Genomic DNA, 17,500 nt, shown 5'->3' on the forward strand with positions numbered 1-17,500 from the left:
TCTTACTTTCTTTAGGAAGGGAAATCTGAAGACCTACAAACAGAAGGACAAGACAAAACAGGTGTGTGTGTGTGTGTGTGTGTGTGTGTGTGTGTGTGTGTGTGTGTGTGTGTGTGTGTTCTGTGGTATGTAATAAACCCTGGATTGTCTGTGCAGGAACAGATGCTAAAGCAGAGTCATGGTCATGGGCGCAGTATCTGGATGAGCTGAAGGCCATCGCAGCTCCGGTCAAACTCTTCCAGGAGGTACAAACCGTTTCCTCATACCACCACAAGTTTGTGGACATCCCTATTTGCTGTTAAAATGAGCTCCACTCTTCTGGGAAGATGTTCCACTAGATTTTGTAGAGATTAATTTAGCTACAAGGGTGTTAGTGAAATCAGGTACTGATGTAGGTGAGAAGGTGAGAAGGTTCCTGGGGTGCAGTCAGAGTTCACATTCATCCCAATAGTGTTTAGTAGAGTTGGAGTTCTACAGCAGGAGATCTTCAACATCTTCCAACCAATAAAAAGCAGATCCTAATGGAGCTGGATTTGTGCACAAGAAGATTTCATGCTCCTGCATCCAAATATGTTCAATACAATTGTTTGTACATTTTTGTGTAATAATTTGGAGAAGTCATGACTAAAGTCACGTTTCAATAATTTTGTATGTACATTGTATACTTTCTTTATGAATTGCTTAATTATTGAGTATTTTTGACATTTTAATGCGTTTTTTTAAATTTTATTATCGACTTGTACATAAAATCTGCAATAATACGTGAATACGTAATTAAAATATATTTAAGCATCAACTTTTGAAAAGAACCCAGACAGGGTGACTGCTGCTTTAACAATCACAGGAGTCAGATGATGTGTGTGGTATGACCATGAACAGATGTTTTGAAGATGATCCTGGTGAAGGCTGGACAAAAGTTAGAGGAGGTGCAAACTTTCTAATCTAAACTTTCCCTTTCACTCTCACAGATACTCTTCTATCACAAATCACTCCTGCTATCACTCTTCTCCACCCACTCCACCCTGCCTGCACTCTTTTCTTCACTTCTCTAACACTCTTTTTATTACTTTACACCGTTGACCCCAGGTACCTGAACTCCTCCACCTTCTCCACCTCTTCTCCCTGCAACTGCACCCCTCCACTGCCCTCCCTCTCATTCACACACATGTACTCTGTCTTACTCCTACTGACTTTCATTCCTCTTCTCTCCAGCGTGTACCTCCACCTCTCCAGGATCTTCTCCACCTGCTCACTACTCTCACCACAAATCACAATATCATCCGCAAACATCATAGTCCACGGAAACTCCTGTCTGACCTCGTCCTTCAACCTGTCCATCACCACTGCAAACAGGAACGGGCTCAGAGCCGATCCTTAATGCAGTCCAACCTCCACCTTGAACCAGTCTGTCGTTCCTACTGCACACTTCACTGCTGTCACACTGTCCTCATACATGTCCTGCACCACCCTCACATACTTCTCTGACACACCTGACTTCCTTATACAATACCACAACTCCTCTCTCCACCCTGTCGTACGCTTTCTCTAAATCCACAAACACACAATGCAGCTCCTCCTGTCCTTTTCTATTCTTCTCCATTAACATTCTCAAAGCAAATAATGCATGAACCCATATCCATCTCCATCCTTTATTGCTCTAACTTGCAGCACATCCTTCCCAGCTCGGTCCCTCTGCCTGGACAATCGCTACAAATCCTTTTCTCCTTCCTCATTATCCAACTTCTCCTACAGCTCCTGGTATGCCTTTTCCTTGGCTTTCACCACATCCCTCTTCACCTGCTGCTGCATCTCCTTGTTCTCCTGCCTACTTTTCTCATCACTCTGTCAATCCCAATTCTGTTTCTCCAACTTCTTTCTCCTTCTGCTCTTCTGCACTTCCTCATTCCACCACCACATCTCTTTGTCTTCCTTTCTATTTCCAGATGTTACACCAAGTACCTTTCTAACTGACTCCCTGATCACTCCTGCAGTAGCTCCACAATCATCCAGAACATAGTCCACCTGTGTGCACCTTCTTCCACTCTTATACGTCCCCCTGTGCTCCTCCTTCTACTCAAAATACGTGTTCACCACTGCCATTTCCATTCTTTCAGCAAAATAGTAAAAAAAAGTAAATAAGGAGTAAATGTGAAATGGGATCTTCAAAAAGAAGCACATATGGTGCATGTAATCTCGACTCAACTCAAGAAATCCAGCAGTTACATCATGAACACGTTTTCTAAAGTTTGGTTGGAACATTTCCCATATCAGTGGGCCAAATTACCAGATGTTTCTAGAGCTTATGAAGATATCTACACAGCTTCAGCGCATGACCCGCTAATAAATAAATGACCTTAAAATTGGAATCAGAATTAAGTTTTGTATAAATAATCCTGTTTCTAGTAGCAGGTTGTAGTTAAAACAATCTATAGACTGAACTAAGATCAAGTTTAAGTCTTTTTCTGTGTATAGGCACAACAAGTTCCTGAAAGTCCAAACAACTTTTGCCAAGGCATGAAGTTGGAAGGTATCGACCCCCAGCATCCCTCCATGTACTTCGTCCTGACTGTGGCTGAGGTACGGTGTGTGTTACAGATGTGTGTTTAAGTACCGTATTTTCCGGACTATAAGCCGCTACCTTTTTTCCCACGCTTTAAACCCCGCGGCTTAAACAACGAAGCGGCTAATTTATGGATTTTTTTCCGGGGTTTTTTCTCGGTTTCACAAACTTCAAACCAAAAAACTGAGCCCCATAACATTAGACCAATGAAATTGCAGAACAGGTTCAGGTGAACCAATGAAACTCTTTATATTAAATCAGATGCGCTCCCACTGAATCGGGCCGCACCACATCATAAATATGGATGATGTTCCTCTGAGGTTTGACCTGCCGCTCACTCGGACTGTCTACAGGAAATGAGAATCATTCGTCACGCTGAAAACAACCGAGCATGAAAACACACTTCACCTGTGTTCTGAGCTGCACGGCATCGGGAGAAAAGATTCACCGATGGTGATTTTTAAACACACGACGATGCCAAAAGAAAAACTCTCGAGAGAAATAGTTGTGAAAGGAAGGAGGAAGACAGTGAACAATGACTTTCTTGGTAGCTACTGTTTAGATACAAGCCGTGTAACAGACACTGTCTTTCATTAAAGCCTGTGTAAAGTTCATTAGTTTCAGTGTAGACACCTGCGGCTTATAGACAGGTGCGGCGTATTTATGTTCAAAATAAAAATCTTTGTCAAATTCAGTGGATGCGGCTTATATTAGTGTGCGTTTAATTGTCCGGAAATTACGGTATATTGATTAATTGGGACCATCAGCAAAAGTAGATGCAACTCATTTCCAATGCAAAACGTGGAGATCTTTCATCACTTGTTTGTTTGTTTGTTTCCTCGTTTATTTGCAGTAGTTTTTCCCCAAGTTGCAAATAAATTGAATAGTTTAACATCAGCTCAACTGAAGGAAAAACCTCCTGAGGTGACATGAGGAACAAACCTTGAGAGGATCCAGACTCAAAAGGGAACCTCATCCTCATCACTGAATGTCCAATAATTACAGATCCATCAGTGTTGAGGGGTTCAGTGATGGATGTGTAAATGCAGAACTTCATGCAAACTGTGTTCCTGAGCACATTGCAGCAGACAGTTGATATTAATTACAGTCCAAATACATCCTCAAAGTTCTTGAGTATCTTCATGGATATTCAGGCTGTTGATCTAAAACCATCCTCACTCAATCTCTAATTGAACGCCATCCAGAGATGAATCAGGCAGATCCGAAGACAACACGACAGGAACACTGATCACTGGTACCAAAACACCAGAGAAAACTAAATCACATCTGACTTTGCCCTGTTGGTGGCGCTGATGCTTTTTAGCCCTGATGTTTTACAAATCCACGTGTTCAGCCATAATTTGTTTTTCTCTGCAGGTTTGCGGTTACAGATTACGCCTCCATTTTGACGGGTACTCAGACTGCCATGACTTTTGGGTCAATGCTAATTCTCCTGATATTCACTCTCCAGGCTGGTGTGAGAGCACAGGACACAAACTACACACTCCCAAAGGTACACAAGTTCATCTAGAATCATCAACACTGGATGGAATTTGAGTTGTTTCTATGTAGATTGTAAAATTGGGGGGTGGAGTCGGAGTCAATGTAATGGGTTTAGAAACTTGACTTTTGGAAGAAAAAAAATGTAACCATTATCTAAACTAATGACATCTTTCCCCAAAACATAATACATAAGCTTTTGTGCACAATGGTGTGTTTGATGTGCTTCTTTTTGAACATCCAATTCCACATTTCGATTTCATGTGCTGTTACAATAAGCTCCACTCTTCTGAGATGTTCCACTAGATTTTGTGGAGAGTCATTCAGCCACAAGGGTGTTAATAACCTCAGGCACTGATGTGGGGGTGTTCAGTATGGTTGGAGCTCTATAGCAAGAGATCTTTTACATCTTCCAACCCATGGAAAGCAGATCTTCATGGAGCTTGTGCACAGGGCGATTGTAATTCTGGAACAGGTTTTGGTTCTCCTAGTTCAAGTGAAAGGAAACTTCCATGCTCCTACATCCAAAGATGTCCTACATAATTGTGTGTCTCCAACTTTGTAGGACCAATGTGGGGAAGAAGCACATATGGGTGGAAAAGTCAGGTGTGCCAATACTTTAGTCCATACAGTGTATAACAGCAAATGATGCATCATTCACACCCACACCTTCACAGCTTGAGCACAAAATATCAGCCAAAACAAGCGTAAGAAACAAACCTGGAGAAAACCAGGAGAAAATCATTGGCAGCAGTTTGAGATCTCAGTGTGAGACGTGGAGTTTATCGCTCTAACACCATCGCTCTTTTACAGGGTATAAGGAAGAGGAGTTTTCATGGGACTGCTATTTAAAACTCACCAAAGCACAAGCTGCCCCAAAGGAACTGTTCACCAACCCAGGCAACGTAAGTCATCAGCAGTGAAATACGTGTAAAAAAACAAAATAAATGTTCATACAAAACAAATGTTCCTCACGCAGATCGAGACAGACGAGGAACACGGCTTTGAGGTCGGTTTGAAGCTGGAAGCAGTGGACCGCATGAACCCGTCTCTCATCTGCGTTGCCACGGTGACAGACATAGTGGGCAAACGATTTCTAGTGCACTTTGATAACTGGGATGATACATACGATTACTGGTGTGTGTGTGTTAGAAACGCTGCGTTCTACACATTTCTATTCTTTCTCTAGTCATTAATACCCTATAAAGTGTTTTGCGATTTCTGTTAAAAGGTGTGATGCTCGAAGTCCGTACATTCACCCCATCGGCTGGTGTAAAGAGAGGGGCCTCCCCCTCACACCTCCACAAGGTGAGTGACAGGTTTAACGCCCAGAGGTGATTACATGGCAGTAATGTACACACACTGATCAGGAATAACATTATGAGCATCTGCCTAATATTGTGTTGGTCCCCTTTTGCTGCTAAAACAGTCGTGACCCATCGATCATCAACAGCATGAACTTTTTCAGCAGTTTGAGCTACAGACGCTCGTCTGTTGGATCGGACCCCACGTCCAGACTTCGCTCCTCTCGTGCATCAATGATCCTCGTCCCCCACGACCCTGTCGCCGGTTCACCATTGTTCCTTCCTTGGAGCACTTTTGATAGATTCTGACCACTGCAGACCAGGAACATCCCACAAGAGCTGCAGATTTGGAGACGCTTTAATCCAGACGTCTAGACGTCTCAATTTGTCAAACTCGCTCAAATCCTTACGCCCATTTTTTCGGCTTCTAACATCAACTTTGAGCACAAAATGTTCACCTGCTGCCTGATGAATTAATCCACTCGCTAACAGGTGCCATGATGAAGATCATCAGTGTTCTTCACTTCACCACCCAGAATGTCATAATGTCATAATGTTATACCTGATCAGTGTGTGTGTATATACACACATAATATATAAATTCTGTCTTCTGAGGGAAATATCTTATTTATATTCTTTGTGATGCATCTCTAATTAGTGTTTGTTCTATTATTTTTCCTATAATAGTCTTCTATGCTTCAGAAGAATGCTAATTATAATACACTAATAAATGTGCAAATTCAATTAAAATAAAAAGTATAAAGTGAAGAAATCTGATCTACAATCCAAAAACATGTACATTTATGGCATTTGGCAGAGCAACATCTGAGCAGTTGGGGGCTTTGCTCAAGGACCCAGCAGCCGTAGCTTGGTGGTGTTGGGATTGGAACTCATGACCTTCCAATATGATCCAATTCCAATGCCTTCACCACTGAGCTACCACCTCCTCTACAATCCAAAACATGGTCAAATTACCTTCAAATTTGTCTTATGTGACCTTCCAGATTACCCTGAGCCGGGTCGGTTCTCCTGGGAGCGTTACCTGGACGAGACCGGATCCACAGCGGTGCCTGCAGACGCTTTTAAAGTGGTGCGCAAAACAATCAAGAAAAAATACATTCCATAATACCCGTTTCCAAAAATGCGAACATGACTGGCATTGCATTGACCCGAGTCTGAGTTTAACCGCTCCAGCGTTACGCTTCTTTACCCCATATGAAGTTGATTGTAGATACCAAACGTCTTCTTTACCTATGACGCGTATAAAGCTAATACTTCATACAGTCTGAGCTACCGGTTTAGCGTTTCTCAAAGTGTGTCAGCTTTGAGGAGGTTTTCAGGACCTGAAACGTTCATGGTTTCTGACTCTCTATAATGCACTGTTCTATAAATGTTGACAAAAGAATGGACATGTATGTTGTGTGTGTATATACATACAACCCCAATTCCAAAAACTTTGGGACGCTGTGTGAAATGTAAATAAACAAAGAATGTAACGATTTGAAAATCTCATAAATTTATATTCTACTCACATTTAAACATAGAAAACATATCAAATGTTAAAACTAAGAATTTATATCATTTAAAGGAAAAAAATAATGTCCATATAACGATCATGTTTCCCCACTGTGTAGCTTCACGTCTTCTGTTCATATACATCTGGGAACTGAGGAGAGCAGTTGCTGAGGTTTTGGGAGAAGAATGTTGTCTCATATGTGTCTGATACAAGACACATAGCTGCTTAACAGTTTTGGTTTTCTTTGTTGTGTTTTTTGCTTAATGGTGTTTTCAGATGTTTTCAGATGGTGAAAGGTCTAGACTGCAGGTAGGCCAGTTCAGAACCCGGACTCTTCTACTATGAAGTCAGTATGCAGTTAGCATTGTGTTGCTCAAATAAACAAGGCCTTTTCTGAAAAAGAAATTTTCTGGATGGAAGCATTTGTTGCTCTAAAACCTGTATATAGCGTTCAGCATTGATGAAACCTTTCCACATGTACAAGCTGCTCATTCCACAGGCACTAATGCTCTACTATAACCATCAGAGATGCAGCTTTTTAACTAAACCTGAGAACAAGCCAGAAGATCCCTCTTCTCTTTAGTCCAGATGACATGGTGTCCATGGGTTCAAAAAAGAAAGAAAGAGAGACAGATTCTAAGGGTGGAATTCAACCCTGTCCCTTGTGTACAGAGATTTCTCCAGATTCTTTGAAAGTTTCAATGATCTTATGTTCTGTAAATGATTAAAAATTTAACTGTTTTGCAGATTATTATTCTGAAATTGAACAGTTTGTAGACAGTTTTTCACAGATTGGTGAAACTCCGCCCATCTTTACTGCTGAGAGACTCTCTAAGACACGATTCATACCCCAATCATTTTACTGACCTGCTCTCAATTAACCCGATTATTTACTAACTGTTTAATTTTAATAACTTACTTTTTCTTACATTTTCTCAGTTTTAACATTTGATGTTTTCTATGTTCTACTGTGAATAAAATATGGATTCATGAGATTTGCAAATCATTACATTCTGTTTTTTACATTTTACCCAGTGTCCCAACTTTTTTGGAATTGAGGTTGTATGTGTGTGTGTGTAAACACATCTTCAGGAATGTGAATTGCCTGGACGATGATAAACCGGTAGCCATTAGCTTCCATTAGTTAGTTACATTAGCTTCATTAAGCACTAGTTATTGTTGTGTGTATAAGTTGAGGTTATCTTCCTCTCTCCACCCCCCAACCCCCCAACCCCCACCCCGGATGTAGCGTCCTCCTCACAGCTTCCAGGTGAACATGAAGTTGGAGGTAGTAGATAAGAGAAGTCCGGCGCTGATCCGTGTGGCCAGCATACAGGAAGTGGACACTCACAGGGTTAAAGTGAGTGATGAATTAAAGCAGAACACTGAAACATTTACGGTTAATGTTTTATTTTTATGGTTTGTGCAAAGAAATTGAAGAAAATGAATTTAATTTAATACGTTTCATTATCCATTTTTGTGAATCAGGTAGCAGATTTTCTGCACACGAGCATGACAGCAATAAACACAACACTTTAACTACCATAATTATTTCCATTATGAGATAGTGACAGTTTTTAAATTAGATTTTTTTACTATACATTTATTCATATTGCTATTGTACATATAAAAGTGTACATTTCTATTTGATTATTAAAAAGGCCTGATTATAATTTTTAATGCAGGAGAGTGTTTCAACTTTCCTCCTTAATTCATTGTTTTTCTTGATTTATATTTTATTATTTATGACATACAGGATGTAGTAAACTGTAACAGTAAATAGTTTTTACCGTCAGATCCATTTTGATGGTTGGAGTCACGTGTATGACGAGTGGATGGACTCTGATCACCCTGATCTTCATCCTGTTGGATGGTGTGAGAGCACGGCTCATCCTTTAAAACCTCCTCCCTCAACCCCATCCAGCGTCCTGCAGACTAGTGAGACACACACACACACACACACACACACACACACACACACACACACTGTTACATGTTTGTTCTGTTTATTTTTTACTTCTACCCACCTTCTTGTGTTAGCTCTGTCTTTGGCGCTCTACTATATATATATATAGTATAGGCACGTTCTTACCTGTTCTCAAACCAGGTGAGTTAGTACAACCAGGCAACTAGCAAACAGTTCTCTCTTTCCTCTTCCATCTCCCAGGCAGGGCTTCAGGTAGATGTTTTTGAACTGTAGGCTCCGCCTCAGCTGATCAGGCTCTTGCCCTTCATTGGTCCTTTTTTTAGGCCTCCATTACAAGTACCAGGTGACTCCACCTATATACTGTATATAGTAGAGAGCCAAAGACAGAGCCAACACTAGGGGTTGGGAAAAAGTAAAAAAAACAGCACAGACACGTAACACGCCCACTCCAAAGAGCAAACCTCTATGCAGAAAAAAAGAACAGTATACAACACAACATTTAGATGCATGACAGTGCATCAGCAACAACATTTTCTCTAGTTCTAGTTCTCTAGGCAGAAAACCAATGCAATCAAAAAGAACACGCTCAAATGGCTCCCCAAGTGCTGGTATAGGGTAAAGAGGTGCTGGGGGAATAACTTCATTTGGCTTCTCAGTACACTGACAAAAAGTGCAACATCTCAACATCTTTCCTGAGTGCAGGCAAAAAGAAATGTTTAAAAAATACATGAAAACATTTTTGTGATGCCAAAGTGTCCTGACCAAGGATGATCATGCGCTACTTGAACTACACCTTGCCTATAAACTGAAGGTACCACAGTCTGAAAGACACTGTCAAAAGATGAATCAGTGTGAGACCATTTCCGCATTAAAATATTTTTCTCTACAAAATAAGCTACTTGTCGCTTTACCAACTCTTCATGGACTCTTCATCTACACACAGTTGAAAAATACTTCTTCAGGCTGGGATCAGCCTTTTGAGCCTCAACAAGTTGTAAACGATTAATAGGTAACTCAGAAAGTTGAGCATCTGTGCTCTGAATATTCATTGAAGCCACTGGGTCTAAAGAACAAGCAGTGGGAGGAGACAACACGGCAGACTCTGCACCATCTTTAGCAGGAAATGAATCTGATAGGTCGGCCACATCTTCTAAAAGTGTCACAGCACATGCAGGGAACACTGTGGGGTGATCTTGCGACAGATCATCTGGTAAGAGACTGTTAGCAGGGCTCTTCAGAACTTCTAAGACTGGACTTTACCTCCAGCTATGTCATTCCCTAATATGAAAGTAACACCTTAACACACAACACAACAGGTAAAGACTAACATACCACTTTATACCACTGTATATCCCTGTAGCTAGACTTGAGTGCAGGTACACATAGTGAAGAGGAACCTCAATGTACTGCATGGTAATCCCTTTACAAAATGCATGTGTTCAGAAGGACAGAAGGTCTGGTCTGAAAAAGATAAAACATCAGTTAATATGAATGACTGAGTAGCGCCAGTATCACAAAGAATTTTGTCAGGTACAGCAGTTTGATCTTTCCCAACTAAAGAACATGTACCATCTGTTACAAATGGCCGATAACATGAATCAAGAGATTCATCAACATTCTGTCCAACAAAACCTGGAGCAGGACTCAGGCTTTTTGTTGGTGTAAGCCGTTGGTAATGACTAGGAGCTTGTTTCTGCCTGTCTTGCTTCTGCCAGGCTTATGACAATAAAAACATCCAGTGGAGCTAGAAGGAGAATTTGAACATATCATCTGAACGAGTCATCTTTAACTGCTGATTAGTGTACCAAAGGTTCTACCTTAGTCAAGTCATGTCAAGTCAAGTTTATTTGTATAGCGCTTTTCACAACAGACATTGTCTCAAAGCAGCTTTACAGAAATCAACAGTGATGGTGAATGGTGTGAATTTGTCCCTGATGAGCAGCCGTGGCGACTGTGGCAAGGAAAAACTCCCTTAGATGTTATGAGGAAGAAACCTTGAGAGGAACCAGACTCAAAAGGGGAACCCATCCTCATAGAATAGAATAGCCTTTATTTGTCACATATACTTTACAGCACAGTGAAATTTGTTCTTCGCATATCCCAGCTTGCTTAGAAGCTGGGGTCAGAGCGCAGGGTCAGCCATGATACGGCGCCCCTGGAGCATAGAGGGTTAAGGGCCTTGCTCAAGGGCCCAAGAGTGGAAGCTTGGCGATACCGGGGCTTGAACCCCCGACCTTCCGATCGGTAACCCAGCGCCTTAACCGCTGGAGCTACCACTCCACTACCACTATGTCATCTGGGTGACATCAAGAGTTTGATCATAAATCTCTCAACAACCTTAGTCTGCTTAAATACATTCTCACGTGTCAACACAAACTCAGAGTGTCAGAGGCAACCAGACCCATTAGTGTAATGGAGGCGTCACCTGGGAGAAAACAAGTGACACCAAGCTGCTGCCTGCGAATGCAATTCTGGATTCGTGGATGGTCAAGTCAAGTTTATTTCTATTGCGCTTTTCATAACGGACAATGTCTCAAAGCAGCTTTACAAAATGTAAGAGTTAAGGTGAGCGATGTGTATGTCTATTATGAGCAGCCTGTGGTGACTGTGGTGAAGGAAAAGCTCCCTTAGATGAACCTTGAGAGGAACCAGACTCAAAAGCAGAACCTCATCCTCATTTGGGTGACATCAAGAGTGTGATTATAGTCTTTAAACACTACAGAACACTGGAGAGTGAGAACTAACATGAGCACTGGAGTGTGTGAGATCACGGGTCATCCTTTAGAACCTCCTCCCTTAATCCCATCTAGCGTCCTGCAGCCTAGACACACACACACACACACACACACACACACACACACACACACACACACACACACACACACACACACACACACACACACACAAATAAACAAACTTTATTTCTGTAAAATTATTGTGACCAGTATTTGACATGTAGGTCGATTCCTCATCATTTCTTGAGCGCGTTCTCTCAGCACCGCTGCTGCTACATGAATATGAGCATCATAACACTACGGAGGCCGAGGCGTGTTCTGAAAGATACATAGAATACAGATTAACATGGCAGAGGTAGAGCTGCATTTTCCTGCACAAAGAACAGAAAAAGAACGTCTGTTTTTATTCATCTTTTTTATTTGCACCTCAAAGCCGTGTGTGTGTGAAGGGGCCATGTGTTAGAAGTCAGAAGGCTCTAAACTGATGATTTGTCTGAACCAAAGAAATAAAAGTGAACTTTCTAAAACATATTCGATTGCAGAGCATCTAATTTTTGTCATTGCATTGTTTTGTGTTGTGTTGAATGGATTGTCACATCACTAGGTATTAGTAGTTGTATAATAGTATATTTGTGTATGTATAAGACCATGCGCTGAATGAGTTTAACATCATGTCTGTTCTTCAGGTCCGAGAGAAACCATCGCTGCAGCTCCATCTAATTTCACCTCAACACCATGTAAACCTGGCCCCAACCCCCGCAGCAACTCTAAATACAACTTCCATAACAGGTCAGTCTGTGTGTGTGTATATATAGTGTCTTGGTTTAATGTGCAGAAATGGTTAAATCTGAGTTCCTTCAAAAACATATTAAGTGTCAGACTGCAAGTTAGTTTAGTCTTAAAATAGAATTATTATTAAGGTTATCATGAAACTGTGGTTGGATTCAGCTACAGTTATATTAACTTGGATCTCTTACTTGTTGGACATTGCCTTCTTGGAATGTACCACAGTTAGAATATACCACCAGAAAGACAATACAGATTTGGTTGGATGTTATTGAGACTTTAAACTCTTTAAATTCTGAGATCTACTTTTTATCCCACTACTATTGTTCTGACTTTTCTGGCATACAATTATTATTATTATTATTATTATTATTATTATTATTACTATTCATATTATTATTAATAATAATTAATATTATTATTATTATTATTATTATTATTATTATCACCAATCAATTAATCAATTACCCAATTAATCAATCAATTAATTGATTAATTACTTTTATTTAATCTTATGTATATGGGCAGATCTTGGGCTTTGTTATAAAAAGTTTTAAATCTAAAATGTGTTGAATAACCAAAGAATTAAAAAAAAAAATAAAATAAAATGAATGCAATAAAAAATCTTTATTATATTGATTAAATTGAATATATATTCATATCTCTACACTGTCGTAAAAATGTAGGTTATAACAGGAAGTCATCAATATTCATGTGATTTCTCACATGCACAGTACAAATTGTGTTTCTGATACGGATCGAGTAGTGCTTTATATTTATATTTATATTTATATTTATATTTATATATTTTATATACATTTTTTTATTTTATTATGCAAAGCCGGCATTTTATACGGAATACATACCGAAGTGTGCATTTGCATCTCGTTACACCCCTAATATTTATATAAATAAGTATGAGCTAAGTGTATGTTAAATGGATTTATGCCAATCTGTGAAACAGGAAGTGCCCTACCCCCGGGTGTGACGGCTCAGGTCATGTGACCGGACGTTTTACAGCGCATCACTGTATATCCGGTTGCCCGTTGGCTGAGAGGAATCAGGGACGGGTCAAAATGGATCTGTCAGATACAGAAGGATCCAAACGCAACCTACTTGTCTTTGGCCAGAGGGCAAAAAAATCTCGTTATCACGGCAGGTAATTAAATAATTAACACGTCTCTTTAATTTCAGATTAAGAAAAAGGTTATATTCAGAATTGCTGTGTTGATATGAAGTGTAACAGACAGGAATAAATAGAAATAACTTTCACCAGGCATCAAAATATTCAAATAAAATTAGGAAGGACTTTTTGAGTCAGAAACGATTGTGATGTAGATTCGTCACGTGTTTAATTGCTTTTTCAGGATTGGCCGTCCTCCTAAATATCGCAAGAACCAACAACGAGCCTATCAAAGTGAGTTTATTCCTAAACTTTCATAAATATAACACACATTCATCATTTCATCATCAGACTCACTGGTTTACGTTTTTCTCTCTGGTGCACCTCTAGAGGGTGTCTGTTTATCATATCACGTGTTGCCGGAGTCAGAAGGAATCAGACGTGAGGCTTTCAGAATCCACAGTGCGGCCCATGTAGCATAAATGACATGTTGCGTGAAGCTGTTGTTTTAACCAATCAGATTTCGAGTTGATGACACTGAGACCCTCTAGCAGGCGTCCAATAACATCAGCATTTTCGAATGAAGAATCCGCGGTCACTAGTCAGAGAGTTTACAAACTCCCAATGATTCTCAGTTTTCTAATGACTGACAGAAGAGAAGAAACTGATTTGGTTGCAGATACATTTACAAGATGGACTTTTTAAGAAAAAGCTGGACATGGTGAGGAAAAGTCACCAAAACCTTTTTTTGTGTTTTCTTTTATGGGGATTCATGAGATTCTGGAGTAAGAACAGGAGCTTTGAGGATTTGGACTGTAGTTAATATCAACAGTCTGCTACACTGACTCAGGACTACAGTTTGCTTCTGATCTCCATCACTGCACCTCAACATCGTCTCCATGGTATTGGATGAAGAAGTCAGGTGTGTCAGAGAAGTATGTGAGGGTGGTGCAGGACATGTATGAGGACAGTGTGACAGCAGTGAAGTGTGCAGTAGGAACGACAGACTGGTTCAAGATGGAGGCTGGACTGCATCAAGGATCGGCTCTGAGCCCTTTCCTGTTTGCAGTGGTGATGGACAGGTTGATGGACGAGGTCAGACAGGAGTCTCCCTGGACTATGATGTTTGTGGATGATATTGTGATTTGTGGTGAGAGTAAGGAGCAGGTGGAGAAGATCCTGAAGAGGTGGAGGTACACGCTGGAGAGAAGGGGAATGAAAGTCAGTAGGAGTAAGACAGAGTACATGTGTGTGAATGAGAGGGAGGGCAGTGGAGGGGTGCGGTTACAGGGAGAAGAGGTGGAGAAGGTGGAGGAGTTCAGGTACCTGGGGTCAACAGTGCAAAGTAATGGAGAGTGTGTTAGAGAAGTGAAGAAAAGAGTGCAGGCAGGGTGGAGTGGGTGGAGAAGAGTGATAGCAGGAGTGATTTGTGATAGAAGAGTGTCTATGAAAGTTTATAGGACTGTGGTGAGACCTGAGATGTTGTATGGATTAGAGACAGTGGCATTGAGTAAAAGACAGGAGGTGGAGCTGGAGGTAGCAGAGCTGAAGATGTTGAGATGTTCGTTGAGATGATGAGGATGGACAGGATTAGAAATTAGTTTATTAGAGGGACAGTGCATGTAGGACGTTTTGGATGCAAGGTGAGGGAGGTGAGATTGAGATGTTTGGACATGTGCAGAGGAGGGACATGGGGTATATCAGTAGGAGAATGCTGAGGATGGAGACACCAGGAAGGAGGAAAAGAGGAAGATCAAGGAGGAGGTTTATGGATGTGGTGAGAGAAGACATGCAGGTAGTTGGTGTGAAAGAGGCAGATGTAGAGGACAGGGGGTATGGAGACGGATGATCCGCTGTGGCGACCCCTAATGGGAGAAGCCAGAAGAAGAAGAAGAAAAAGAAGAAGAAGAAGAAGAAGAAGAAGGCAGTCGCCACTGGCTTGTTCATCAGGGACAAACTTACACTTATAAAGAACACCTTTTCATATTTATCACCACATTATCAGTGTAAAGCTGCTTTGAGACGATGATTATTGTTAAAAGCACAAAACAAACAAACATAAATTGAATTTTCTTTTCTGTAGAATTTGTAACAAAAAAATATTTTTTTTCCTTTATTTCAAATGTAAAGAAACAATGTACAAAAATCCAGGAAACCCCGGGGTGATGTGATGAGGTGAATATTGATGCTCCTGCTGGAGATGATGTGTGTGTGTGTGTGTGTGTGTGTGTGTGTGTGTGTGTGTGTGTGTGTGTGTGTGTTTCTGCTGGAGATGATGTATGTGGAGGTGCAGTTGTGGCTCCAGTGAAAGGAGACGTGTTGAATTGTGATCATTGTGTTTGTTGCTTTAGTGATGATGTTCATTGTGACTGTATGAGATCCTGTGTGTGATGCAGCTCTGATCTTCTGCACTTCTCTATAACACTGATGGGTTCTGTAGACGTGGAGTCATAATGATGGGCTTAAGAGGTGGACTGATTCAGGCAGAACATTGCTGAAGATCTGGGGGTGAAATACACGAGCTGCTACTTATCACCAACATTACAGGGATGATGTAGGATTTAAATATCTGCCAAACAAGTTCAAGTTTTAATCTTCACTGTTTCACTTTTAGATCTTGTGTGTGTGTGTGTGTGTGTGTGTGTGTGTGTGTGTGTGTGTGTGGGTGGGTTTCAGACATGACATCAGAGAGCATGTATCCCTCTCTCTTCATGTCAGCACTGACCGCGAGTTCAGACCGAACTCTTTCTCTCTGCTGGGAGCAACACTGCAAACTCCTTCCAGGTGTTGCAGGAATTCACGCCACTCAAGTAGCTTCCTGGAGTGTAGAAGAGGTGAGTGTTTATTCCACAGCATTCAAACTGTGTAGATATACTCAGCAGCTCAAAAGTATTGGGTCACCCGACTTTTCCATCCAGATGTGGTTCTTCTCCAAACAAAGTTCTACACACAATTGTATTAGTTGTATTTGGATGCTGCATGAAATTTTCACTTCACTTGAACTACAAGAACCAAGGCTGTTCCACCCTGACATGCCCATGTGCACAAAGCCAGCTTCATGAACATCTGCTTTCCATGGGTTGGAAATAGTGGAAGATCTCCTGCTATAGAGCTCTTGATCACCTTTCAGATGAATGTGAATGCTGACTGCACCCCAGGAACCTCCTCACCCTCTCACCTACATCACTACCTGACTTTACTCACACCCTTTTTTGCTAAATGAATCGTCACGCAATCCAGTGGAACATCTTCCCAGTAGAGTGGAGTTTATTATAAAAGTGAATTGGGAGTAGATGTGGAATGGGATGTTCAGTACTCTGGTGTTTCTGCAGGTATTCGGCTTTGTGCAGAATCTGACCGGTTGTGAGGACCAAGCGAGGCTTTTCAAAGACGAAGTGAGTATCGTGTGATGTTTGGTTCCTCACATCTATCGAGAGCTAATTCTCCTCAAAAATAAAAACTGTCTTCTGTAGATGATCGATGGAGAGGCCTTCCTCCTGCTGACTCAAACAGATATAGTGAAGATCATGAGCATCAAGTTGGGACCAGCCCTTAAGATCTACAACGCCATCCTGATGTTCAAGAGCACTGATGAAGGACTGTAGTTGACTCTGATGCCTCAGTGCTGTGCCATGTTCTCATCCATCCACAATCCATCACCCATCATGTGTTTGGTGTTTACTGCTGGACCCCACCAGAGAGAGAAGAGACAGAAACGGAGAGAAGTAAAGTGTAACTGAGCCCTAATCCAATGCTGCTGTATCTCTCAGAACTTGCTGAAGTGTTAAATGGACCATCGTGGCTCCTCATCCTTCTTTCTGCTACACAACGCTGTGATTTCATCGATGAGATTGAGTTTTTTTTCCCCCACATTAAAAATCCAGATGAATGATTCAGGAAATGACTGAATGACACAACAGAAGCACTTGATGGCCTTCAGGTCACATTTTCTTAATATGTTAATAAAAAAAAAAAAAAATGTAAGTAGAGCTGGTTAAAGTATTCAACATATGAGTTCAAATCCCAGCCGTATCAAGCTACCACTCCTG

General features: G+C 41.0%; 1 protein-coding gene across 4 annotated transcripts in view; it reads left to right on the forward strand.

Annotated features, from left to right (window-relative positions):
* The window catches only part of l3mbtl1 (L3MBTL histone methyl-lysine binding protein 1), a 35,987-nt gene that overhangs the window by 17,113 nt on the left and 1,374 nt on the right, over window positions 1–17,500 (forward strand). For 3 of the 4 annotated variants that reach the window (XM_046868995.1, XM_046868993.1, XM_046868996.1), the window contains exons 7-22: window positions 16–61; window positions 157–245; window positions 2,473–2,577; window positions 3,938–4,073; window positions 4,874–4,965; window positions 5,040–5,197; window positions 5,292–5,368; window positions 6,369–6,454; window positions 8,130–8,240; window positions 8,677–8,818; window positions 12,229–12,331; window positions 13,293–13,487; window positions 13,696–13,745; window positions 16,128–16,285; window positions 16,784–16,846; window positions 16,925–17,500. The exon at window positions 16,925–17,500 is cut by the window's right edge and continues 1,373 nt beyond it. In XM_046868995.1, the coding sequence (XP_046724951.1) occupies window positions 16–61; window positions 157–245; window positions 2,473–2,577; window positions 3,938–4,073; window positions 4,874–4,965; window positions 5,040–5,197; window positions 5,292–5,368; window positions 6,369–6,454; window positions 8,130–8,240; window positions 8,677–8,818; window positions 12,229–12,331; window positions 13,293–13,487; window positions 13,696–13,745; window positions 16,128–16,285; window positions 16,784–16,846; window positions 16,925–17,056 (1,743 nt within the window). In that variant the 3' untranslated portion in view covers window positions 17,057–17,500. The remainder of the gene's footprint in view (window positions 1–15; window positions 62–156; window positions 246–2,472; window positions 2,578–3,937; window positions 4,074–4,873; window positions 4,966–5,039; window positions 5,198–5,291; window positions 5,369–6,368; window positions 6,455–8,129; window positions 8,241–8,676; window positions 8,819–12,228; window positions 12,332–13,292; window positions 13,488–13,695; window positions 13,746–16,127; window positions 16,286–16,783; window positions 16,847–16,924) is intronic. The other variant, XM_046868997.1, reaches the window with a different exon arrangement.

This window comes from Silurus meridionalis, chromosome 16 (assembly GCF_014805685.1).
Source record: "Silurus meridionalis isolate SWU-2019-XX chromosome 16, ASM1480568v1, whole genome shotgun sequence".
Lineage (NCBI taxonomy): Eukaryota > Metazoa > Chordata > Actinopteri > Siluriformes > Siluridae > Silurus > Silurus meridionalis.